The sequence below is a fragment of the Ammodytes marinus genome, assembly GCF_949987685.1.
Source record: "Ammodytes marinus genome assembly, chromosome: 18".
NCBI classification, from domain to species: Eukaryota; Metazoa; Chordata; class Actinopteri; order Uranoscopiformes; family Ammodytidae; genus Ammodytes; species Ammodytes marinus.
Window position 1 is genome coordinate 15,756,688 of NC_137222.1, and position 26,767 is coordinate 15,783,454.

The 26,767-nt window shown below is 40.5% G+C and overlaps 1 protein-coding gene across 1 annotated transcript in view; it reads left to right on the forward strand.

Moving 5' to 3' along the window:
• The window catches only part of ank1b (ankyrin 1, erythrocytic b), a gene marked incomplete at both ends in the record, with an annotated part of 67,492 nt that overhangs the window by 14,199 nt on the left and 26,526 nt on the right, over positions 1–26,767 (forward strand). The window contains 9 exons of the mRNA XM_080046480.1: positions 18,753–18,854; positions 22,667–22,765; positions 23,679–23,777; positions 23,943–24,041; positions 24,266–24,451; positions 24,825–24,923; positions 25,206–25,304; positions 25,466–25,564; positions 26,462–26,659. Coding sequence (XP_079902606.1) covers positions 18,753–18,854; positions 22,667–22,765; positions 23,679–23,777; positions 23,943–24,041; positions 24,266–24,451; positions 24,825–24,923; positions 25,206–25,304; positions 25,466–25,564; positions 26,462–26,659 — 1,080 coding nt within the window. The remainder of the gene's footprint in view (positions 1–18,752; positions 18,855–22,666; positions 22,766–23,678; positions 23,778–23,942; positions 24,042–24,265; positions 24,452–24,824; positions 24,924–25,205; positions 25,305–25,465; positions 25,565–26,461; positions 26,660–26,767) is intronic.

Sequence of the window (26,767 nt, forward strand, 5' to 3'; positions counted from 1 at the left end):
TGCATTACAGCGTGACAGGCCTAAAATAATCCCCCTCCTTTTACCAATGTATGTGTCTGTGTGTCTGACAGAGTGCTTTATCGCTGGGCTTTTATTGACTGGTGAGGATGTGTTGCTTGTGCACCATACCATGCCAAATGTTAATTTGCTGCATGGTGCGCAGATTCAGCCTCATTAACTGACAGAGAGATTTTCCTTGCCGTAAAAGCCTGCACACTATTTGCCCTTTTCCCTCTCTTCTATCCTAAAGCCATAAATATATTGACCACAGCCTATTGATCCACCACAGATAGCTGTTATTTGACTGACTAAGAAAGAGGGATACTTGGCAAAGTTAAAAAAGTTAAAACATTTCACAATACAGGAAAACAAAGATAGTAAGTCTATTTAATTTGTCCTATGCATTTTCCTTTTTCCTCGCTTTTTCTGCGACATGACCTATCAGCAGCCAGCCATGCACAGACATTACCAACACACGCGTGAATGGGTGGCCGGTGGCGAGCGGTTCACGCGGCACGGCTAGGGCGGCGCGGCAGGAGTTGAAAATATTGAACTTTTTGCCGCCGGCCGCGCCGCGATAGCCAATCAGCGTTGAGCTCCTCCCGACGTCACTCACTTCGGGATGACGGACAGAGGAAATTAAGATGGATGAAAACATAAAAGTCACAGTTTGCTCCCATAAGTTCTGTGAATAGCCTATGTGTCTGTTGCCTGCTGTGTACAGCTATCAGTGTTGCTTTATGAACCAAGTTAGTACCTGTAAGCTTGTACCTTTAAGGCTCATTTATGCTCTACGTTACATACGCATACGGATACGGACGGAGCCTTCTGTCCGTACTCTGCGTACATTACGTCCGTATTTCTGCACGTATCCTGCAAGCTTGCGGATGCGTACCAAACGGACAGAACGGAGCAGTATCATCGAAGATCACGGGGGCGCATCGCCAACAGTTCACTTTCACTTACTGTACATTTGTTCACAAACATAAACGAAAGACATAATTCTTTAGAAAATGTCTTAACTTTTGAGGAGAGGTTTTTGTGAGTTGGTACGAAATTACATACACATTTAGCTATCTATGAAGTTACACGGCCGGGGCACAGGGACATACAACTACAACAGAGCAGCATGAGCGGGGATCGCACGGGGAAAAATGTCAGCTAGACGGCAGCGGACGGCAGGCTGACGGCAGCAATAGAGAAGTGATTAATGTCCTCACAGACCCCCGCTGTCTATAACACAGCCTCTAGTTTAGCCTCTTCCATAACTACAGTAGTAGGCCTATATCGCTAAAGCTGTTTCTTCCATGGATCTATTATAAAATATTTATTCCAGTTAATTCACTGTTTGACTCTTCTTCTTCCTATTTGAGTAACTTTTTACTCTGAGCGGCGCTGCTGCCCACTAATGGTTGATTTGCTTAATGTCGATTCCAACATAAAGGACGCATGGAAGTATGAGGGCAGTGACGGATATAACGTTGTAAACGTACGTCTCTTTTTACGTACGGAATTGGAGCATAAATGAGTCTTTATGTGGCATCTCCAGCAAACAATTAGGTTGCATATCATCTAGGACAACTATGCATAAGCAGTCTAAACACAGAGCTAGAGGCTGAGTGAAATAAATAAACGTTAACACTGTATTTTGCCAGAACAGCCGGTGAGTCATAAAGCAAGATTCTCTTGCATTTGGATGATATTGAGCAAGCGGGAAAACAGGAGCAGATGGAAGTTTGATACTGCAGAGTAGAGAACCTTATTCTGATTACAAACGTTCAGTCGTATTTTTTCCAAAAGAATTGCCTAGTTGAAGGACATACGCAAGGTATAACTGTTAAAGTACAGTGGTGGTAGACAATGCTTTAACCAAGGTAACACTCCTAAGAAGCTACAATATGGGACAAGCCCATGTCGACCTGTCAATATGTAAGGTCACAGTAAACTTTGACCTCCAAAATCTATTCAGCAGTCTTTACGTCAGTCGACTTTTCTTCACACTTTGAAGAAAAATGTAATCAGTTTTATTTTCTAATCAAAGTGTTAGTTTTTGCCAAATTTGAAAAACAATCCCTCAAAGCGTTCTTTAGATATTGTGTTCATGAGGAACGCGGTCACATTGACATTGTCCTTTGACCTTAAACTTCGTATCAGTTCATCCTTGAGTTAGAGTGGACATTTGTGTGGGGTTTGAAGAAAATCCCTCAATCGATCATGATATATTGTACTCACAAGAATGGCCCAGACGGATGGACAGACCCACAGACGGATGGATGGACGGATAACCTGACAACATAATGCTCCGGCCTTTGGCTATCACCGGTGCGGACGTATACAAATACCCCCATTCAAAGCAGCTATGGGACATTAGCATGATGCACTTTATGTTACGCCTGAAGGACACTCACACACTGCGACGGCTGGCTTGCTTGCTTGATTGATTGATTGATTGATTGATGTGTGTCATGATTACTTACACTCCCTCTCCCTCTTACACACACACGCTTGGGAGTTTTCACGCAGTTGTTCTCTGTCTCTTGTCTATGAGTCATAAAAAACACCCACAAAGCTAAACAATATTTGTGGCATTGTAATGAAGCAGTGAATCTTACTCAGCGGTTTTAAGGCGTTATGACCGACTGACAGGGTGACAGGTCGTGTGCTGCTGGCTCTGCACCAGCTGTCCCATGGGGAAGGCCAAGGTGAGAGGACGAAACACAGACACACACTGCCTCTCACATATGCACATAACATGCATATAAAAAACATCCCCTTAATCCTATAGCTTAACAAATTCTTCATCAGAATTCAAGACACCAAGCTCACTGACCCATGCAAAACGGTCTAGAGTGATTGATTACAGTATAATTTGCAACCACCCACTGGAAAAAGAGGCAACAACTCTTGCCATTGTAAACACAGCAAGTAATATTGATCTCAGTGTACAAATATGTGCCTGTAGTTTATGTAGTAGTTGAATCTGAAACAAAGTGCACTCCTGTCATAAAAGTGCTAAATTATATACCATGCCAGTTTGAAAAAATAAATGAGGTCAAGAACAGGCATTGTAATGACCCAGTAAGAAAGGTCCGGAAGTCTGTTCTCCAGCTTCCACTACTAAAATATTTGGTGCAGTAAATACCGCTTTTGTCTGTTGTCGATGTTTTTAACATATTTTGTGTATAAAAACTACCTTACAGATTTCAAGAAATATCTTATATAATTAACCTTTGCTAAGATTGCAGAAGTATCTTACTGAAATCTGATGGTTTAGTTGTAACATTGTTGTAAGGGCCCTTTCACTCTGGCATGAAATATTAATTAGAACAAGAATGCCTGATACCTAGATTGTTCTCAAAACCAGGTAGTTGTTTGTACAAACATGATATGTCTTTTTTAAAGATGTGATAGCTTCAGGCGTGCAGCAGAGAGAAAAAAGAGCATAATGAATAAAGCTTTCAAAACAATATGCTTAATGTGCTGGCATTGTACCCCAAAATGGAGTTCAAACTATTATCTCTTTCCTTTGCAAGATACACATTTAAGCTGTATGTGTAGACATGTTTATAGTGCCATGTCGAGTGTTAACCTAACGTATTTGCCATACAGCCCAGACAATAGGCATCAGCAACTGGTGAATGATGAGAATGATTGACTGTCCCTCCGAAAGGAAGTGCAGTTTTTTGGAAATGCAGCGTGTCAGCTTGTCTAGCCTATATTTTTAGCTCTCCCTGGTGCATAAGGTTTATTATAGCATGAACTTTGGAAAGTGGAAAGAGCTGAGTGACTTCTCATTGCGACATCATGTGACATGTGTCACAGTCATCCTGCCACCCACTTCTTTGAATCCTTTTATCATCTTGGATCAATAGTTTGCATTAATGCATTTTAATGAATTTATTTTGCCTTAAAGGATAGTTCAGTATTTTTGAAATTGGCTTGTATCACTTTAATTTTGCATATTTCGGCCATGTATTAGTATGCCAACTTGCATCGGTGCAGTGAAGCATATCATTCTGCAAATCAGCAGTGAACAAATCCTAAATGAAGTATACGATTACACCGTTATTTATTTTTCAAGTAAGCATTTTTACTTTTTTCTTCTGGCCCCCTCTACTTGTGCGACAGCAACGTGAAATCTCTTCCAAACTCCTTAAAATGAGTGCGCTGACAGCCATCTCCGTAAGGTAACAGACTAACTATGCATAAGTACCTCATACAACCCCACTTTAAAAATACTGAACAATCCCTTTTAGATGTGACAGTACAGTATGTTCTCTTAGGGTTATTTTAGGATTCTTGCATCAGTGAAAATAAAAGGCAGTTTTAGATATGTTTTTCAACCTCAAAATCAGCACTATGATTTATGTTTGGAAATAGAGCCATTCACGGTCTCATTGAATTGTCCTGAGGGATGGAATAATCCAGGCACTTTCAATAGTCCGGCATTTTGTGTATTTATGTGACTATGTCATTGTGATTGTCTCAGTGTCTGCTTTGGCCCATGGCCTCTTTTTTCAATATGTTAATGAGTTTTGATCAGGATTCATTTAGTATTCCAGTTTCCCTCGCTCTATCGTTTTCTGTGGCTCGCTTCTCTAATCTGGACTTTGTGGAAAAATTGCAATTGCCTGGCCTCTGAGGACAAGCCACTTGCTGCTGCTTGCAATTGGCAGGCTACTGTATGTGTTAGCCTATGTGTTAACCCCTTCTGGACCTTGCGCTTCAGGCATGACCCTCGTATAAGTAGTTTGTCCCAATGACGAATGGCTCTTCGTGAAAGGCCCCTTGTGAACCTGTGCGGAATGCTGAATCATAAGGAGGTGACTATCGACCGGCCTCAGGGAGTGGTCACCATCCTGTGAAATCTATCAGACCAGCAGTAGCAATTTGTGGCTGGATAGAATGCCATTATTCTTATATGGTTGAAGGTGAAGAAGATTTGTAATTTTCTGGTTTTGTTAGCGGACCTAATGTTTACTCATGTATTATATTTATTTTATTTTATACGTCGTCTACTCTAGACGTACAACGTATACTATTGACTACAATCAATTGTGTTCCATTCTTCAACCTTTAAAAAACAAGTGTACCAGATCCAATAACTTGTTTTAAAACAGCATTTTCATCGGTGCATTAAGATAGAGCTGACACCACTGTCATTAATAATGTTCACCGTATCGTAGTTATTTTTAGAAGCGATAGTTATCATGGCAGATTTGACCTCACAATAATAGCTGGATGTAGCATGTCCTCCTGTGGTCTTGTCTTCTAGCTAATCTAGCAGGTTTGTCCTCTACGGCTTTTACTTTTTCACCCTCCATCAGCCCCTCTCAGCCCCCATCCCTCTCTCAGTGTGTCGCTCACCGGTATGACTCTGCGCCCACTGGGTGATTAGCGATGACCCGCTGTCAATATCACAGACACGCACACAGTGTGGCTGGCACACTGTGCTCATGTCAGTACATACAGCTGCCACATATATGCAGAGTCATGCACAGTCTAGATATGCCATCACATGGGCATAACACAGGTATGTCACAGTCATCCTGATATTAATGCTTCTTGTTATTATCCCTGTTCTAATAATTTAATCATCTTAATGAGTCGAGGCCAAAGCAGAGAGAACAAATGACACCCTGCTCCCTTGGCTTTTTTCCTTTTTCAGTCCTAGCTCATATACAGTAAGCCATTATGTCCCCCCAGTCTTGTTAGAATAGAATATTTACAGCCTTAAGGTGCTGTTTGTGTCTTTGCTGTTTTTTTGAAAAAGAACTGTGTGGATACTAGCAGTTTATGAGCTGGACATCTTTTAAAACAACCGTCCACATGGAGGCCCTGTGACTTGACTTGCGTCTGTTGTAAGCACTGCATACTGCGAGCAGTGGGCTGACATGGGCATGCTTGTGTGTGTTTGAATCTTTACTTCCTGCAGTGAGGAGCATATGTCAGCTTCTATGACCGCCTGTTGGCAGCAAAACCAAAGAGGATGTAGTATGTTACAGCATGTGTCCAGGCTGACACGTCTGCACATTAGTCGAAGCGTACAGGTTAGCGTTTTTGCGAGGATAAATCTGCACACCTGGATTTTTTTGGGGTGCAAGAGCATTTGCACGTAGGTCAAGAATGTGTGTATTTGTGTGCATTTGTCTTGTGCCTGTCGGTGTGCTCTTGTGAGTTAGGATGTGTCAGCTCCAGAGCCAGCTACAGTCCTGATTCATGACACGGGTGATTTGATAGTCAGTCAGTCAATGTCAGGATAGAGCAGCAGCTCCTGCCCCCCTACACCAACCCCCTATGCCACTCAGCCCATATATCTCTTCCTCCCAGGCCACGATTAAAGATCCTCTTGACATCTAACATCCAACTCTTCCTTCAACTACTGAGTCATACTGCTGTGACTTTATATTGACTTCCCTGTGGAGTTTAATGGTCAACTTACCTGCCGTCATCCAAGCAATTGATTAGTTTGTCTTATTAATGCTTTACTTTTACTGTATATACTTTTTATATTATTTTTGAGAATAAATTGGGTTTAAATTGGTTGCTGGCTCCACAAAAAAAGTTTGATGTAGTGAGTTTATGAGTATTTTAACTTTTGTTTTATCATTGAAGCCCCTTAACAATCAGGATATTTTCTTTTCTTTAGGTTAACTGTTTTTCTATATCAAATTATATTTTATTGTCTGGAAAATAACTTATTTTATCATGCAGCTTTGACCCACTCTACCATAATAACAGGCTGTTATCGCCTAAAGATTGATCTAAATATTCTGGTCAAAGCTTCTATTTCCTGTTCAGGGTTTTCTCACTTGTTTTTTGTTTTTACCATTGATTAATTTATTTGATGTTTTAGTGTATGTTATGATCATTGATTTGTTTTCACATATCAATCAGTAATACAATATGCAAACATATTTCGCCATATTGATGAAGGCATAGTGAAATGGAAATGGGAGGTTGGCACGCATCTGTCTCTTGCTTTAATTAAAACAAGCATTAATGAAGACAGAATATGCCTTGAGAAAGTCTTTGCCTTCACACATGCTTCAAACATACTCAGAAGAATATAACGTTGCTTACAATTCTGCCACCTAGGGTTACAGGATTTCCCAAATAGTTGCTCTGTAAAAGGGTGGGCCTTTTTTACTCTGAACATCATCTCCTCAGGTCCAGCATGTTAATTGTGCAGCAAAAGTTACCCTTAATTTTTATTTATTTATTTATTATTCTTTCGGACAATTCCACACAATACACAATTTTCTCTTGCAAATATTCATACATCATACTTTGTGTTGTCCGAAGGGAGACGGAAGAAGCCAAAGGCTTATCAGGTCCCGCCCCCATTTTCATCAAATTCGGATTCAGATACACAGATTACTGTTACAGAAAATAAAAATAAAACAGTGCATAAGCTGCAGCACACATCGCCAACCCATCACTCTCACTTTCTTGGACACCCCTCTGGCCTTGCTTCAGTGTATTTCAGCAATACACTGACTCCCCACCAGCCCCAGAGGTGCTGCTCTGTATCTGACCGTGACCTCTGACCTCTTCCTTTGGGGGGAGAGCTAGTAAAAAGAATGTCTCCCAGTGGGGATGCATTATTATAACACACGGATAATAGTTTGCTTTACGACATGACTCCATTTATGATGGCTTTCGCCCCTCCTTTCTCCATCTTTCTCACTTGCACCTGACCTCTGCTTCTCTCTATCACTGTTAAAGTCATGTCCTCACTTATACTTTTGTTTCTGCTTTGGCCTTTCAACAGCCCCACAGCCAGCATTTTTACACAAAAAAACCCCCCAGATTTCTTTGAATACTCTTGGACTTTCGAAGCTGGAAAACGGGAGGCTATTGCTATATAGTGTTATTCTTATGTGATTTCAGGTCTGCTATAGCCTGGCATTCCCAGACCTGCCACTAGGCGCTGGCAAATTAAATTTGCTGCGCGTGTTGGTCTGGAGACGCTCCGTTGAAGCTTATCAAGACTACCAGAAATCTGGTATAACGTTTCAATTGGTTCTATCTAATATGGGCGCGCCAGAGCCCTTTATATGGTGCTCTGGGGAGGACGTAACCGGATGACGACAGTGACGTGCATGCGACGTCGAAGCTGTGATAGTAAACATCAAAGATGGCTGCGGATATGTTGTGTGAGTTTGAGACTGCTTTGGCCTCGACCCTTAACGAATTGGAAGACGGGACTCATAGCTTTCACTAGCAAGTAAGTGGAATGTTCTGTTTTGCCGACCGACAACGGCAAACGTTTAATTGAACAGTTTAACAGCTGTTCGCTAAACGAACGGGGCTTACGTCACTTGTGCATCGCTCTGATTGGTTGTAGTGCTATCCAACTGCGTGCAGTGGCATTTGAAATGCACGAGTAGGAGCCGCCCCTAGAGTTGGAAATTACTATTGATCGTCGCCAGACCCTCTATCGTTCAAGATATCAGGGTCAGGATTTCCAGGCTAGGTCTGCTATACTGTTTAACAAAAAAAAAAAAAAAAACACTTTATAATATATACATCCATGTAAGGTGAAATTGTTAAAAACTAAATTGTTGGAAGTGGAAACAACCGGATAATCCCAGTATGGACAGAAACCTTTTGGCATGTAGTAGAATGTATTACCCTTTAAGTCCTTTGTTCCTTGCTCATCTTTTACTGTCATACCATGTATTCTCTCTTCTGTATGTCCTTCAAGTCTTCCTCCCCCTTTTTATACATCACTCTTGCTCCTCCCTCTGCTGGCTGCTGTCTGCTGTCATAGTGATTGTATATTGGCCTTATGGGAGGTAGTGCAGCTGAGTGCTTTACCATTAGTCATGGACACATGACTTTCAGACATAATGGCTCCCTAGATTCTATGTGTCTCCCCTTCCTAGGTATCTCCTTACCTTGTCTTTGCAGTTTTTGTGTCTTTATGCACCTTTTGATTTGCAGGGTTTACCTGTCTCTTGTCCTTTGGTCCATTCAAAATTATGCTTTACTCATGAACAACAATACAAAACCTTTGAGAGTTATTCTTTGTGGCACACTGTATATTTTCAAAATCTTTGGGTTTTACATTTCGACAGACTCTTGAGATACTTTTGGTGAAGACTAGAGGTAAGATAAGAGGATTTTTATTAGGTTACAACCTTCAGACGAACACATAATATTTTGTGAAAACCTCACTAAAAAGTAACAATTCGGCATTTTACTGTACAAGTAATTTACTGGTGTATGGCCTTGGTTGTTTCTTGGATCTCCAAAAAATAATTAACACTGAACAGTGAATTTGAATTTCGCTTTGGTGATTAAAATAGTATGTAATTTTTTTTAAATCTCACATCAATCGAGATTGAAACTTGTCATGAGTGTCGAAAAAGTATTCCTTTCAAGTTTAAAGGCAGATGTTTGCTCCTGCGTGAATGTTCAACAAACCAGTCAATTAATTACAACACTGGTTTGGGTCTGTTATTTCTTACTGTCTCTGTGTCTCAACAGGTCATATTGTTTAAAATTATGAAACAGCTTTGTGGTGTTTCCCATCTTAGCTGACAAAGTTTGCAGTGCACACTGCTGTATTTTTTGTGGGAGGGTTAAAAGCCCATATAACTCCAGACTAATGAAGTTGAGTTACCCCATCTCTTGTGAAACATATAGCTTTGTCATTTGTGTTGGGTTTTATTTGTTCTTGCTGTCACTTATTTCACATGTATTTGTTCTCTTTTCCAAAAACAAACCCCTTAGCAAAGCCTACAACTTTTCTTGCAACATGATTGGTTGTTTTTCTTCTTCTGTTTGATCGCACGTGGCAACTGGTGGTTGATCAGCATTACTACATTTTTTCTGAACATTTGTTTAATGTATATTGAGGAAAATTATAGTAAGATGATGATCATTATCGTTTCATCGCCCTGCCCTAGCTGCAGCTTCTTTTTTTATTTTTTTTTTGTTTCCAGAGTATTGCATACATTGTTAACAAGATATTTTGTTCCGACTTGAGCAGTCGATCATGTTCATTTTCCGACTCGGAAACTTGTTTTTCCGATGAGTCCGATACCACATGAATACAGTATAAGTATCTGTATCAGGGCTGATCAAAGGATCAGGTAAACAATATAATCAATCAAATTCCGATTATTTCAAATATATTTTGACCTGAGATGACCAACTTCAGAAACCCTTCTCAAAGAGTTTTTTTGCCCTGTTTTTTCTGGAGTTAACGACTAATGAATAATCAAAATGCTTCATCAGAAATCCGTCTGGATGTTGAAACAGGGCTGGGAGCCAAGAATGTCAGCACAGAGTCATGACGTCAAGAGCAGACTCCTAGGGACAGCTCTTCCCAGCATGCTTTGCTAGTAGTATTTCTGCAGCGCTCATGAATATTGAAAGGTTATGAAAAGAAAGAGTGGAGGCAGTTTGAGGAAGAGAGGGAAAGAGACAGTCCGCACAAAGCAAGATAAACAAGAGGGTAAGAGAGAGAGAGGGAGAGAAATGTTGAAGGAGTACTGACTAGAGGAAATGTATGGACATGATAGTATACTGTAGCTGAGAAAATGAAGAAGTGCTTGTAAATCCACACGTTCAAGGCTGCCTCACCCCTGTGTCACATCACTTTATTGTCCCCTGCTGTCTCCCTCCTGTGTCTCCCTTCGATGCTGTGCTTTAGGCAGAAAGGCTCTAAATTTAGGAAGTAAGCAGTAAAGAGAAAAAAAGGTGAAAAAAGGTACCATCAGATCTCATACCATGCTCTTGTCACCTGGTCAGATCTTATAACAGGAGTGAAAATATGCAGACGAAATACAGAATGTTGTATTTCTTAACCTGTGCATGTGTGTACAGCACATCTGCAATCTGGTGGATTATTCTCGAGAGATGGTAGATCACGGGCTTTGGAATGGGAAAGTTAAATGGAAAAATAATAAATGATGTAGCTTAGAGGAGGATGTTTGAGTGTTTCTTCCAGCTTGCTTTACACTAAAACCAAAAGAGTTTCATCGCCTACCTGAATTTTCTTCCCTGTTATTTTTTGCATCATTATTGATACTGTCTGAAGATCAGTTTAGTTTCCTGGTGTGTAGTACATTTAATGGCGTAATTCCATCAGATGCAGAAACTGAGCCATCTAATAATATTGTGGTCAGTGTGTGTATATGTGTGTGTGCAGTAGTTGTCTAAATGCCTCTGTTCTTGCTCCCTCTTGCTATTTCTTTGTGATTGTATCTATTGTTGTGTTGCAAATATCCCACTGAATAGAATCTAAACCTATTTTACATTTCCCATCACATAATTGTTGTCCAAAATATCGGCATGTATTTTGATGTACATGCAGTTAGACACACACTCGTGTATATAAAAATAAGGAAAAGCAATGCTTTGATTGTAATGGGTTGCAGAGGCAGTGGCCTGACAGAGGCTATAAATATTTCAGATGCTCTGTTTTAGCACGGGGATGGAGAAAACAAAAGGAACATCCTCGTTTTGATGTGTCTCATCATTGTTTCGAAAGTAAAGAGGAATTTTTAGTGTGCAGCAAAAAAATATTTATCTCAACCAATCGTTTAATCTTTTGCTCAGTCTTTGTTGTTTTTATTTTTAGAATAAAGAGCAACTCATCCTCAGATGAGACGTGGAGCTGGTTGCACAGACTGGTCTACTGATGTAGGCCAGTGTTAGTTTAACTCTGACTACACTCCCAACATTTGTTGGTTAGAAACACAATAACATGTGTTACATACATAACCAACTGCTTACTGACACACCTACGTTTAATCATGTTCATATAGCTTTTATTTTGGACTCAGATTGTGAGATAGACTTGACAGCGAGAGCCTGAAAGGCTTCTTCTTCTATGTTTTCTGCTGTCAGAGCCTGCAGATCATGTTGCTTTGTGCATAAACCCACCATCTACTGTGGGACTGCGCATGTGTATCTGTTTGCTTGAGAATCTATCCGTCTTTTGTGGCACAAGTGGGTCTTTGTTTAAACCCAAGAGGGTTCATTACTGTGATCCGTCTCCCTCCCTGTTGGTGCCTGCTCTAACACACTGTGGCATCTATTCAGCTATTTTTAGTTTGGGTTTGTGTGCCTGTGTGTGTCCGTAGGTAATTTGTCTTCATATGTGTTGTGTTGTTTTTTTCCCCAATAGCATTATGTGAATGAGTTTCTTGCTTATGCTCAGCATGACAAATAGCCACCATTTTTTCTTCTACACTTAACACGTCCTCTGGCTGTCCAACTGTATTTATCATAATACACCACAAATATGCTGTGTCAGTTCTTGCACTCAAAAGACAAACATAGTACCTACTACTCTACTAGCAGTAACTCTCTGTGGAGATAGGGATATACAGATAATGTTAACCTCTCTCTCTCTCTTTCTTATTTAATTGTTTTCCCTCTGCTTTTTGCATGTCTTTATTATTCCTGTGTTCTGCCTTCCTCTTTCCCTCTCTCTCTAACTGTCATACACACCATCAACATAGGTTATAGTAAAAATAAGTTGTATTTGGAAGATCCCATTGCAAATTTATCATCCTCCAATTTGTGGGGTGTCTTTGTCTGGCTTACTTTTAACGTCAATGAGTAGTACAACAATAGGAAGCTACAGTTTTAAAACTAAATGTAATCAGAGAATGAGGTACCGGTACTCTTTTTTCGTGCATTTAAAAAAAATAAAGCACATGGTACCTTAAAGGGGCAGTGCCCTCTAAAGGCACATCTGTACACTTGTCATTCTCTACTGATTCTTACCCATGTCTTTTGATTCCACAACTACTTACAACACGTTTATTTTTCTATTGTTTATTATATATAGTGATTAAAATGAGCTTAGTGTAGGTCAATAGTAGCCTGGTGAGACCAGCTTGATCTCGCTTGAGATTCACATTTCTTTCTCTACCGCGGATCAGTTTGGACTTTCTCCAATCTCCTTTAGGAGGAGTCTGGTCAAAAAATGACTGAGCCAATCAGATCAATGGTCTGATATGCTTATGATACTGCAGCCTACATTTTGAGCAGGTCATTATAGTTTGAATATGAACTTTTCACCCCATGTTCAAACCAATATTCGAATTTCTATTTCATAGTGACAGCCATAGTGGTCAGTTAGGTAGAAGGAGACAAGATGAGTGTTACAATGTCTCAAATTGTGTGTTAGAAAAAGTCTCTACTTGAAGTGACACAATGAATCATTTTAAACCAGAAGTGACAGGAGCTGTCACTACAAATAAGTACATGTGAGAAATTATTCTGCCAAATACTTCAGTCAGAGAAGTGCCATGGAACAAAAACCAGAGAGTATGTGATGTTCACAGAATGAATGTCTCTTTTTTGCCCTTTCCCAAAGTTCTGAATGCTTATCATACAAAAAAGTGGATGTGGAGGCTGAAACCCAAGCGCAGAGGACAATAAGTTGAGTCCTGAAATATTATATATATGGTTATTAACACGTTCTCCAATTATTAGATCGGCCCTACATGTAAGATTCACACCAGCTTATATATGAATCACCTTCTTTTCTTTGCCATTAATGCAATTTGTTTTTTAAATGGGAAGAGGATACTCATCTTGCAAGATTGGTTTCTATCAATTGATTCTTGTACTCGACCACGTGTGTGTATTTCAACAATTGTATGTGTTCACATATAGGTCCTTTTCATTCAGTGTGTGTGTGTGTGTGTGTGTGTGTGTCTGTGTGTGTGTGTGTGTGTGTGTGTGTGTGTGTGTGTGTGTGTGTGTGTGTGTTTGCGAGCACAATTGAGGTGCCAATTATAGAGGGACACAGAAAAAAATTATTAAATAACAAACCTAAAGGTAATTTGATATGTAACACAGGCATGTTGCCACAAAAAGCACTAATACAACAGGATCATGAAGTACAACAAAAACACAAAGAAAGTGATCGGCAAAGCAAGGCAGCTTTATTTATCTCACTTTTTTTTTAACACAAATGCAATCAATTCAAAGTGGTTAACTGTGACAAACAAGAATCTTACCAGCTTTTCCAGTTTTCTGCAGTAAAAGGTTGTTGTTCCCCCAAATACAACAAAAGAAATAAAGAAACCGGTCAATGAAATACACAGGAATTTTTCATTTAGATTTGGAACGGGCTAGGGTCTGGGCGGAATTTAATATCATTGGGAAGTTGGTTCTATCTGTGCAGTGTAGTAGATAAAAGCAGCTTCACTGTGCTTGTTTCTAACAAGAGGCACAACCAGTCGACTGCTTCCTTAATATTTAAAGGCACTCTGGGATCATATTCTTCAAGGAGACCAAAGAAGTATGTTATAAAGGCTTTATGTATTTCACTGATTGTACATTTGACATGTTCCCATATGGGACAATGTTTGGGTTTATAGATGTTAATACATCTACTGTACCAAATGCAGAATCAAATGTAAAATTTAAATATATATAATATATAATTAGGTAAGCAGCTGATAAGTTGTTATATTGAATGAATGCATTTCATGAATGTGTTCTGCATTAATCAGACATCGCCAATCAAACTCTAGGTAAATCAAAAATACTTTCTGAATAAGTGACACCCCACACCTTATTTCAGCCAGTTTACATTTGACTTCCTCTTTTAGTTTTTCCATCAACCTTCCGGTCTTGTCTCTGTGATGTCTTGGCTGCTGTGTGTTGTTGTCTCCTAGACAATGTGATTCAGAATCAGCGCTGACTTACCCGTTTGGTCAGCATTGTTAGCTCTGACAGGCTTGTTGATGCCTGAGGAATACGGCTCTTTAATAACACAGTAAATATGATGATTGTGTACACATTGCTTATTTTTCGCAACACTTTAGTCTCTTTTTTTCTCATTTACTGCAGTGGGGTCTCCTAAAGGCATTGCAAAAAAGTGTCCTGTTGTTGCACCACCAATGGATATTTCTACTGAATTTCGGCAGGTCGATAGTTCCCCCTACAACATTAGTGAGCTGGTAGATTTCTAGTAAAAGTCTGATTTTAAAACGTAGGACATAGTGTGTTTGCACTGTGGTGATTGTGTTTGGCTGTTGCTTCTTTTCATGCAGGGGTTTTCCTGCATAGAGACATTTTCGGCGCCCCCCATAGTGGTGTTATGCCTCCCCCAAAGAAAAATCACCAGCGCCAAAATGATAAAAATTGAGAATATATTACGCTATTTAAAACCTCTCCAAAGGGTTGGGCGATTGATTGCAATTCAATTTATATTACTGCTTCCCTTGAAATGAAAACAAAATGTTTGTAATAAAACGATCATCGAAACTCCCCTTTCTCAACCCCACACCGCTCTTAACATTCACAAACTTTTCGCCTTTACTGTTGCAATCGCAACCCCAAAAAAGTTGTCCCGTGTTCTCATCCCCCATAGGCCCATTCTGAGCCAGGAAAAACCCTGTCATGTCATTGTGTTCAGGAAAGCTGCTATGTCACTGTGGCCTTGTCTAGTCACACTCATTTGTACTTCTCCAGTGGTGTTGTGTCCTTCTGTGTATTGTGGTTTAGACTTGTCGAACGTGTTGTTCTCTTAAGGCCAGGACACACCAATCCGACTACCCGAAAATCGCAACTGCCGATCCAGGGAGCTCCAGTCTTCCCGTCGCGGCCGAAAAAGTGCAAAGAACACACCAAACCGACTGCTGACTTTCCGTACGCTCTGCGCTTGCGCGGGACGTAATGTCTCCATAACAGCAGGCGGCGCTAATCTGTATTGTGGCCCGAAAAAATACGGAAGCCGGAAATGATGGGACGGCTCGCTAGACCATCAACATAGATAGAAATACGTATTTATATTTATGGACCATAAAGAGCACCATTTTTAGCAGAGAGTGTCGAGCATGGTGTCGAGCAGTCAACAAGGGTTGATGCATGTGAGTACTCGCTGAACGAAACAAACAAACACATTAAAACGATGGCTGTTGTTAGCTGTTTGTGCTACCCGCCTCACTTCCGGGCTTCACTGATTCGCTAGCCCTCCACAAATCAAATTGCTCAAACTGAAAGACTGTCCGCCGCCGATCGGCTCAAAAGAAGCCCGACGACATCAACTACGACCGATTTCACGGCACACACCAAATAGATTCGTCTCTCCGTCCCCTCGAAACTCTACGATGGCGATTATCGGGCCGGTGTGTCCTGGCCTTTAAACAGAGTGTGGTTCGCATTTTTAACTGTACATTTACAGACCATTAACACTGAATCTTTATGATCGTCTAGATTAGCTAGTGTGAAATTGAAAATCTGAGAAAACCCACTGCACAGCAGCCGACTATGTGGCGGTGAATTGGCTATATAAACAATCTTTGTGTCTCCTGTCTTATGCACAGGGGATACTAATTATAGCAGTCATCCGAGGCAGTAGACCACTATCGGATATAGTACTTTAGGAGGACGTACTTTATTAGACGTAATGATTCATTTTAACACCTTCTCCCAAACAAAAAGAAATTGAAAATACTCACATTGTAAAAAGTAAATTTAATTATTAATTAGGGGTACATGTCAAATATGTTAATAACCCATTGAAACCATCAAATAGTTTAGGTGCTATTCCTAAGTGTGGGGAAAAACAAAGTACAATGTGTGAGCAAGAGAAATAAGGCAAATAGCCAGAATATAGAGAGGCAGCAGGGAAAGGGAAATCACATTTAGTTGCAGGCGGAGTAGAAGCAGGGGTCACTTACAGTATCGAGTGATGCATAGTGGAGAGTTTTCTGTAATCTGATTATTTGGTGTTACTTGCACGATGATTACAAGTACAGTGGAAGTGGGAATGCCAGGATTTGATGTATAGCTACAATCTCTGCGGTAGAGGACAAATGAAATGAAAGATGTGAGGAGCAGTTAAAAAAGGAAAGAGAGAGATGGAACCGTAGAGAAGGCAGTGGAGCACGGAGGAAAATGGATTCCGACCTGACAGCAAGACGAACACAAGCTGGCACAGAATGAGTTTCTGGAAGGAGCTGCGAAATGTGGTCAGGGGAGCTCATGGTTCATGCCTTTTGTTGGCCTAATACACACACACATAATGGCAAGCACTTGTTAAAAAACACATATTGCAGATGATAAATGCACATATCTGGATCATGAAGCATCAGTGGTGTGGTCATGGGGGAGGAGGAGGGGAGGGGGATGTGGGGGGGTTGCAGGTGCAGGTGGAGACCGTGATCCGGTCGGTGACATTGACTGTTTGCAGTCCGTGCAGTCTCTTAAGTGCTGCCTGGCTGAGTATTGTCCAGCACTCATGTTCAAAGCAAAGCCAGGAGATGGTGAAATAGATCATATTGCTGCCAAGACCCTTGTGATGTCTGTGCTTTGATGATTTGATATCTGTAGAAAATATAAAGTGGTTTGGTGGAAGGATTGCAATTTATGAAAAGGTCCAAATAAAAACCTATAAATAGTTTGAAAGTTTTGTCTATTGTTAATTTAACGTAAGAAAATTCACATTTTCTTCTTTCCATTTTCATCTGTTTTAAACAGAAACAGAAAGAGAACCTGGGGGAGGCAAATGAAAAGGGAACATTGAGATTTCATTTAGAAATGTAAAATAAAACGCAGGTGTCGAGGGGACCTTGGCCTGGTAGGTGAATGGAGAGTAGACTGCTGAAAGACCACATGATCTTTTTTTTTGTATAGGTAAATTAAATTGTAACGCAGTGCACCGTTCACAGAAACAAAAGATCACATTGGCTCTGGAGGCATGGACACAGATATGAGATGAGAGGAGAGAAGGGAAAGAGAAGAAAAATAAACGTCTCGTGGGAAAGGGCAGGCATATCTCTCAGCAATTCAGTATAATTAAAGCACTTGAGAATAACGGCTACAAAGAGATACATCATTCTGCTGGTGACAGTGGGGTGGAGGGAGGGGTCAAGAGCACAGTATTTCCTCTTCAGGGCAATGGAAACCTCTCATTGTGCGGGTCAGCCACATTACACTATCGGCTGATGAATGAATTCAGAGGTGGGCGTATAAACACTGACACGCACCAGGACTCAAACCACAGGAGTTTCCCTTCCGAGGGCAGACAGGCAGGAGGCACGCGCTCGTGGCAGATCGTGCTCAGCTCTGAATGCCTGCCAATTTCGCAGTGTGGGCGAAACCACCACCGTAAGGAGTCTGACGTTGTTAACCTCTCACAGAGGGCAGGAGAGCCGATGATTGGAGTATCGTGTTTCCTGCGTATAGCCCTGCGTCTTGCCTTTTAGTAATAGATATATTTATATTATTATAATTGAATTAGATGTGTAACTGGGGACTGGGGTTTTTTAGTTTTGAAGACTTACATGTCATACATCATCACATGTCCTTACACTAAGCCAACACGTACACATATCCAACAACTTTAGGTCATCCTTGATAGGTAAGATAAATAATATGGTTGACACATCTTGTCAAAGGTTGCAGAGCTGAGAGAGACACTGTGTCGGATCCTTTTACATATGCAAAATATGGAGCAGAGTATCTTTTTGCAATAACCATACCATATTGTATTGTCCTACGGTTTTTGCCAACTAAAGTTGAAATGCAAGGTTGAGGGGGGATTACAGTGTGTATTTTTCTTTGCATTTGATTATATTTCCAAACTATTTATGTTGGTGAATTTGAGCAGTTTGTGTTCTGTGGAGGACGAGGAAGAATTGGTTTTATACCCTTTACACTATATTTCTATTACGGTCTAATAATCTGATGTGCTTAGTTGTCATGGAGCTCATGGAAATGAGTGTTTATCTGTATTTATGTCGTCCCTTTTCTCCTCTCCACAGGCTGATGCAGCCACCAGCTTCCTGCGTGCAGCGCGTTCAGGGAACCTGGACAAGGCTCATGATCACCTCAAGAATGGGATCAACATCAACACAGCCAATCAAGTAAGATGGTATCATTTAACTGGCAATAACAGGCATCCAGACAGCTGCATGTGTGTATATTTGTTTCTGTGTGCCAGTGGGAGTAGATTAAGATGCCAGCCACAGATTTCAATTATCAAAACAGTCAATTAAATCGTGCCTCAGCGAAATCAATTACAACTTTTATTAAGTATCCACAGGACTGACACAAAAATAGCAGCCTACCCAGGAGTCCCTGCTCTGAGCCACACACCAAATCCAAAATTACTTTTTTGTTTCCATGATAATATAAAAACATTTAACTCATTTTAAAATTGAAATGTGAATATTATTATCACAACAGTTTGTTTTCCACACTAACAAATCAAATCGTACTCTTTTGTACTGTTAGCCACTGAGGCAATTCAACTTTCAGATTATAGTAAAAAATGAAACAGCGCTGTTGAACTCATACACACAATAGCAGCAGAGCAAAGCGAGATAACGTTATTGCTTGTGTTGATAATGTTCCTCAGGAGAGATTTCCAGAGGATATTTTCTTTATACACTAGGAGGTTGGAAATTCATTACACTTTATAAGTTATTTTCCTTGAAACCACCCTCAAATGTATTCATTTAGGCCCAGGGGCAGCATGTTGGGAAAAAAGTAAAGTGGTTTTGTCTGGTTGCGATGGTGCCTTTGCTCATTGCCTTCTGGCTGCTTTATATTCTGAGCGTAAAATAGTGCATCATTAGAGAGATTACTGTCTTTGGGTTAATATACAGTATGTGATGATCACCCATTGTCAGTGCAGTAAGATACAGCTTTTGCTCATATCGTGATGAGAAAAATGTCTTACTTTCTCAGTGATGCTGCTAGACATAAATCCTAGTAACACAGTTGAAGAATAAAGCACGTCCTGTGCTCATTCCTATAGCCACTTCTAAACAACTTCATTTGCTAGAAGAAGAATACAAACTGTTATACAACATTTAGATGACAATGGTATGCATTTCTGGACAATAGATTGTCACCAGTTTAAATTCTACTTCAGGAAAAATATCTGTGCTCGCAGTGAGGTTGCTTTAAATATATTCAAGAAAGAAAGAAATCAGAAATGTGCATATGTTTACCAATGCACTAATGCGAATTGGATTTATTTTTCCCTGACCATCTGCCAAAGGAACTTATATGCATGTCATGAAGAATTTATTGTAAATAAAGATAAATAAAGAAATATTATCCAAAAGGCTTTGCCTCTTGGAAAACATGTCTGAGCGTACAGAGCCTTTTCTTGCCCCACTGTGGGAAGACAAAACGCTTCCCCTCTGTAAAATGCTCATGATTATTAAACAGTTTGAATGGAGAATGGCACTTAGGAACTTTTTTTCCTCAGAGAAAGAACAAACTGTACTAAATCTGGTCTTAGTTTTAGATGAGCTTGAAGAGGGATGTAAATGCGCCACATTATGTCACTATATATATTCTCAATGGAATGTCATTCTGCAGTATCAGCCAATAGTGTAAAAAGACCAAAGGGAAAATTAAAAATTCACGACCCCTAGACCTCCTGATTCTCTCTCTTTGTGTAAAGTGGTGTGCATAAATAATTGAGTATATTATATTATAGTCCGCTCAATCTTCAGCCCTACTGTCTGCTCTCTTACACCTTGTTGCATCATGACCAGAACACAAAAAGGTCCAGGCGACTGAAAACCAAGAGACATGAACCTAAATGTGTGTGTGGTTTGGACACACACACGGCTCAACGACAGCATTTTGTTGTGTTTACTGCTAGCTGTATTTTGGTCTGGCTGTTCAAGACTAGCTGTTATTGTGTTATGGATTCTTGTGGAGTGGAAGTGATGTTTGGTGAATGAAAGGACAAGTGCTTTTATAAACACAGAGACAAAACACTGGCTGTGCTATGGCCATTTAGAATGAACGCCAGCTCCCTCAGGCTAGATTGTGCCAGATTGTGTGTGTGTGTGTGTGTGTGCTGCTTGCTTGATTGATGCAAGCAACACACACGCACACAGACGCGCGCGCACACACACACACACACACACACACACACACACACACAGACCGAACATAAGATACCGAAGATAGATGACTATTAAAATCAGAGGACATTTGAACAATTTTCAAGGCTTTCAACATCTTTGAATGAAGATTGTAATTAAGTTAAATGTCTACTATTGATATGATCTACAGTAATTGCATTTCATACCAATCACCATGTGATCAGTTATATCTCGAAAGAAGCGCTTTCAATGTGATTTTGAAAGATTTATTTCCCTTTCCTTATGCAGTTCTTTCTTTCTTTCTTTCTTTCTTTCTTTCTTTCTTTCTTTCTTTCTTTCTTTCTTTCTTTCTTTCTTTCTTTCTTTCTTTCTTCCTTTCTTTCTTTCTTTCCGTTTTTTGGTAACCATTTTATTGATGGGTTTTCACTGAGGACTGAGGCAAGGGCAGAGATGTTTTTTGTGCATGATTTATGTGAAACTGCAGCAATAAACCTGTCCTTGTTATCCCTATAACCCTGCAGGATCATGTTGCTCTCTACTTGAATTTCTCGAGATATCTAAGTACCCGCTATCATGTGTGTATAACTGTGTATGCATAAATGCATATAATTCAGGGTGTTGCTTGAAGGGGTGTTGACTGTGTCCTTGTGCGTGTGTGTGTGTGTGTATATTATGTAAGAAAAAAGCTGATTCTCACTGTGTACTTTCTTTAGTCCTGTGTGTGCACAGCAGACATTCACACACTACGTTCAACAGAGTGGGTAACAGCCTCTTAAACACTGTGCGCTACCCATCACTGTGCGCATGCTCTCAGAGACACTGTGTTGCCCATTTCAATTGAGTGACATGCAGTAAAGACTGGGAGCCCTGACAACAGTTTGGATGAAGGAGACTCCTGGTGGTGAGATTGGTTACAGCAGGCAATACAATGAGTGGCCAGATAGACACACACAGCCAATACAGGACAGACGGACCATTTAGAGGTAAACCAGTTGTCTGTGGGCCTCCTTACTCATCATTGTCTAGCTGCTGTTGATGTGGGTGTATCACTTATTTTTAGAGATACAGTAACTATATGAGTGGTGTTCTGAAATTGGAAATAGCTCCAGTGTTCATAGGGGCAGACACTAAAGTATAATGAGAAATACTTTTCTCATCCTTTCGAACTTTCCATCAGTTGGAAGAAAAAAGGACATCCTTTTACTACCACTCAGCTACCGTTCGGGATCTCCTTTTTTGCTTCCATGTGTATTTTTATCCAACACACCTGCATCCAAGTTAGCTGGGTGTGCGAATACTCCTTTAAAAAAAATAACCTTTCCATCAGTAACATGGTTCTATTACAGCCAACCGAAAATGAACCGTTCAACAGAGGAAGTCAAACACATTACTCTAGTCTTATTCTTCAGCCCACTGCTCTGATGGCACATTTAGTCAATTCTGGGATGTCATTAAGTGTTCCATGGCAATGGTTGTGGCCAAGACTGCAATGCCGAGACCGAGAAAAGGACATGGATAATGCTGTCCAGGGATGGCTGCAGATAATCTCTGTTATATTCATTACATTTAGGAGAATGTGTGCACTTATATATTATATTACACATTGAGAGACCACAACTCAATTCATTAAGTTGCCCTGAGAGACTCGGTATCACTTTATGGTTAATTTAGACAGTGATTATAATAATCCTGACTATTAACAGGATTATTATACTATCACTGCAGCGTTAATATACATAATCCTATGCTTAATCAAAAGTTCAATCATTTATTTAATGTTTCGTACTGCTTTGTGACGCTAAGCTCTCTCTGTTTTTCTCCCTAAGAATGGTCTCAACGGGTTACATCTGGCCTCTAAAGAAGGTCACGTCAAAATGGTCCTGGAGCTACTGCACTCTGGCATTGACCTGGAAACCACCACCAAGGTATTGTGTTCCCTCACTGTATGCTTACTAATCAAAAGCGGCATTTCATACTGATCTAAAATCTATAAAGCACTTTAGCTGTCACAACTTCCCCACACCTTTCCTACCTTTAGCTAAGCTCAGCTAACTCAGCTCTAGTGCAACTATAGAAACCACTGTACCAAGCATTCACAAGCCAAACAGCTTAGGTTGTTTACTTCCTGAATAATAAATGCAATACGTTTCTAGCTTTAGCTTACTACAGATCGTGTGCACTTGATTAGTATCCTGTTATCCCAGCAGTAGTGAACTGAATTTTTTAACAAAACTGTTAACATGCATTATTGAGTTTGGGTTTTTATCATCAGAAGTGGTGGTAAAGCATACCCAGCAGGGCTCATGTATAATAGATTTTTTTATATTTAAAACAAAGTGTTTGAAGTTAAAGGAATTATCAGTTTTTTTCGTGAACTGATTTAAAAAAAAGCCATTTAAAGCCAGTTATTTCTGAAAGCCTGTTTTGACCGGGCTTTCATTTTTCCCCAATTTCTTTTTAAATGAATGCATAAAATATTCAGGAAAACTTATATCATCTGAACAGTTGATTTTGTTTTAATGATCACAGTGTGGGTCCTTCTAAATGAGAGAATGGATATAAACCAAATTGTGCTGCTTTCATTCTCACAGGTTTTGATCCTGTGCACTGAATTAATAAATATACCCCAGCTCTGTATTTCAGTGTCAAGCTCTTAGTGCAGGGATCTAGGCCATTTGGTTGCAATCATCTCATTGCATTTCCTCTCTCTATTTCTTTTTCTCTCTCTCTCTCTCTCTCTCTCTCTCTCTCTCTCTCTCTTTCTCTCTCTCTCTCTCTCTCTCTCTCTTGCTCTCTCTCCTTCATAATGGTACTGTGTGTGTGTGTGCACCTTTCCAGAAAGGAAACACAGCTCTCCATATCGCAGCGCTGGCAGGGCAGGAGAGAGTGGTGGCTGAGCTCGTCAACTACGGTGCCAACGTTAATGCCCAGTCCCATGTGAGTCACCGCAACCTGTGTGCAATCAGAGTGCACTAAGTCTGTGTGTATTTCTGTGCTTGGAAATGTAACACACCTGCTAATGAGGTTTCCATGTTATTACATGCAGTATCTGTCGGGACCAGTGTGTCTGTAACTATACATAATGCATTTGTGCCCTAACAGAAAGGGTTCAGTCCACTCTACATGGCAGCGCAGGAGAACCACTTGGAGGTGGTCAAGTTCCTGCTCGAGAACGGGGCCAATCAGAGTCTCCCAACGGAGGTGCGTGTCTCTTCAGACTGGCTTTTTGATTGGCAGTGTGTCTGAGGTTGTCCAGGCCAGCCCTACTATTGATTAGTAATCTAAAATATCTTACTGTATATACTCATATCATTTATTTTATATATCTTAAACCCTGTCCTGCTCTGACCTCACCTTGATCACCCTAACCTAATTATTTACATGTTCTGTTGTCATTTCTCCATCTCTATCACTGCCTCTCTCAGGATGGCTTCACTCCCCTGGCAGTGGCCCTCCAGCAGGGCCATGAAAACGTTGTGGCTCTGCTCATTAACTATGGCACCAAGGGGAAGGTCCGCCTGCCCGCCTTGCACATCTCAGCACGGAACGACGACACGCGCACCGCCGCAGTGCTCCTGCAGAACGACCCCAACCCCGATGTTCTCAGCAAGGTACGCTCTCATTGAGACTGTTGAACTGGTGCTATGGTTAAGTTAGTGTGCTATGGCAATACGGTCAGCCAAAAAGTAATACAAAATACATTGCATGAGTACAAAACAAATTCCATGAATCAAAATAGAAACTATCTGAGTAAACTGAGGAAATCGAAAGGGGAACTATAATCATCAAAACCTGCTGTTATAACCTCTTTTTGGCTAGTATCTAACTGTTCTCTCTAACTTTATGTTCCGAAACTTTTTTTTTTTTTTTTTTCTGTGACATGGACATTGTTGTAATCTTGTCTTCTGTTAGTGATATGAATTGATATGATTCTAATTATCCCAGTTTTTCTTTCACTTCCCCATCGTGTCTCTTTCTCTATAGACTGGTTTCACACCTCTACACATTGCAGCCCACTATGAGAATATGAGCGTAGCCCAGCTGCTGCTGAACAGAGGAGCCAACGTCAACTTTGTCCCCAAGGTCAGTCCACCTCGGCTGTCCAGTCAGTGACGACATCTGAGCGGAACGATGGATGTGGTTCAAACATGGAGGATACAGGAACATTAACAGACACTTTCCCTGTACAATTAGTTGTTCTTAATTAGTTGTTTTCAGTAGAACAGCTTCCATTTGACTTTTTTCGTGTCGTATTTGAAAGTCATCTTGAGACTTCATGCAATGATTACACCATAGACTGTATACTGTATATTATACACAGTGATGATTAATACAACTGACAAGTTCTTGCCCTTGCTTCTCTAGAATGGCATCACGCCCCTTCACATAGCCTCCAGGAGGGGCAATGTGATGATGGTCAGACTACTGCTGGACAGAGGAGCACAGATTGATGCCACCACTAAGGTAGTGTACTGTTCAGTTTCACTTCAATCTGGAATGTTGGCACATATGTATGTTTTAACGGCTACCCAAATTATACCCCCCCCCCCCATCTGTCTTGCTCCTTTGTGTCTCTTATGTCATTAAACACCAGATGTAATGACTCTCCCACTCTCTCTTTGCAGGATGAGCTGACTCCTCTCCACTGTGCAGCCAGGAATGGTCATGTCCTCATCATTGAGCTCTTGCTGGCAAATGGTGCTCCCATCCAGGCTAAAACCAAGGTAGACAAATGTTATGGAATACTGTGATCATTTAGCCATTACTATGCCTTTGGTAGATCTGTTAAGTGACTTAGGCTATTTTTTTTTGTTACAACTACAGCCCAGGCTTTTTTTCTCTTTTTTTCTCCCCATGGCAGACCTACTCAATCGGTTTAAATTGTGGCCCGTCTATTTAATTACTTTCAGTGAGGAAAATGTGTTTTAAACTTGTGGAAAAAAATCCTTAATATCATATGGCAACTGTGACTGTTTGACATAAGCATTGAGCGCTTTATTGCGGTCAACCGTTGTTCTGTAGACAGATGCGTTGCGTTCTAAAAATAGAAAAAAGTTTAACGAGGAATCGATTGATCCTCGAGGAATGCAAGCGATCACACGAGTAGCGAACACACTCGTGCCCATCCCTAGTAGCTACTATTGCACTAAATGGTAACACGTACGTTATGCAAATATGCAACTTGTTTGTTGAAATGTTAATAAATGGGAGCTTCCTCAAGCAGCCATCTCTTTCCCGACAATCCCCTCTGTGCACGAACTCTTACATATGGTAATTAAACATTATAACACCTGCGGCTTATAGTCCAGTGCGGCTTATAGTGTGGAAAATACAGCACTTTTACAATTTCATCAAACTTTGGCAAAATAGCTAATATCGAGATACCTGACTAATTGGTCTTTGTGCTGAGCATCCTAGATCTGAGCCCCCATCAGCAATGGACGTACATACTGAGCAGATATTATTGCTACAAGATTCCTCGCCAGTTGTATTTTGTGGAAATTAATGTAACACACAAGTTGGTTGTATCCCCTCAAAAGATTGCTTTCCTGATCACAAGAAACTGAATCCTATTGACTTATTGACATTTTTACTGTGTCCCCATTCTTTCTTTCTCACAGAACGGACTTTCCCCCATCCACATGGCAGCTCAGGGGGATCACATGGACTGCGTCGGGCTGCTACTGCAGTACAACGCTGAGATTGACGATATCACGCTGGACCATTTAACACCTCTTCATGTAGCAGCCCACTGTGGTCACCATCGGATGGCCAAAGTCCTATTGGACAAGGGGGCCAAAGCCAATGCACGTGCCCTGGTAGGTTTTCTATTTGTTTTGTATACTTTTACTTATTTATTGTGATATTTTTTCTATTTGTTAAAAAAGGGTGTGGTGATTTATTTTTCATTCAATTGAAGACATGTT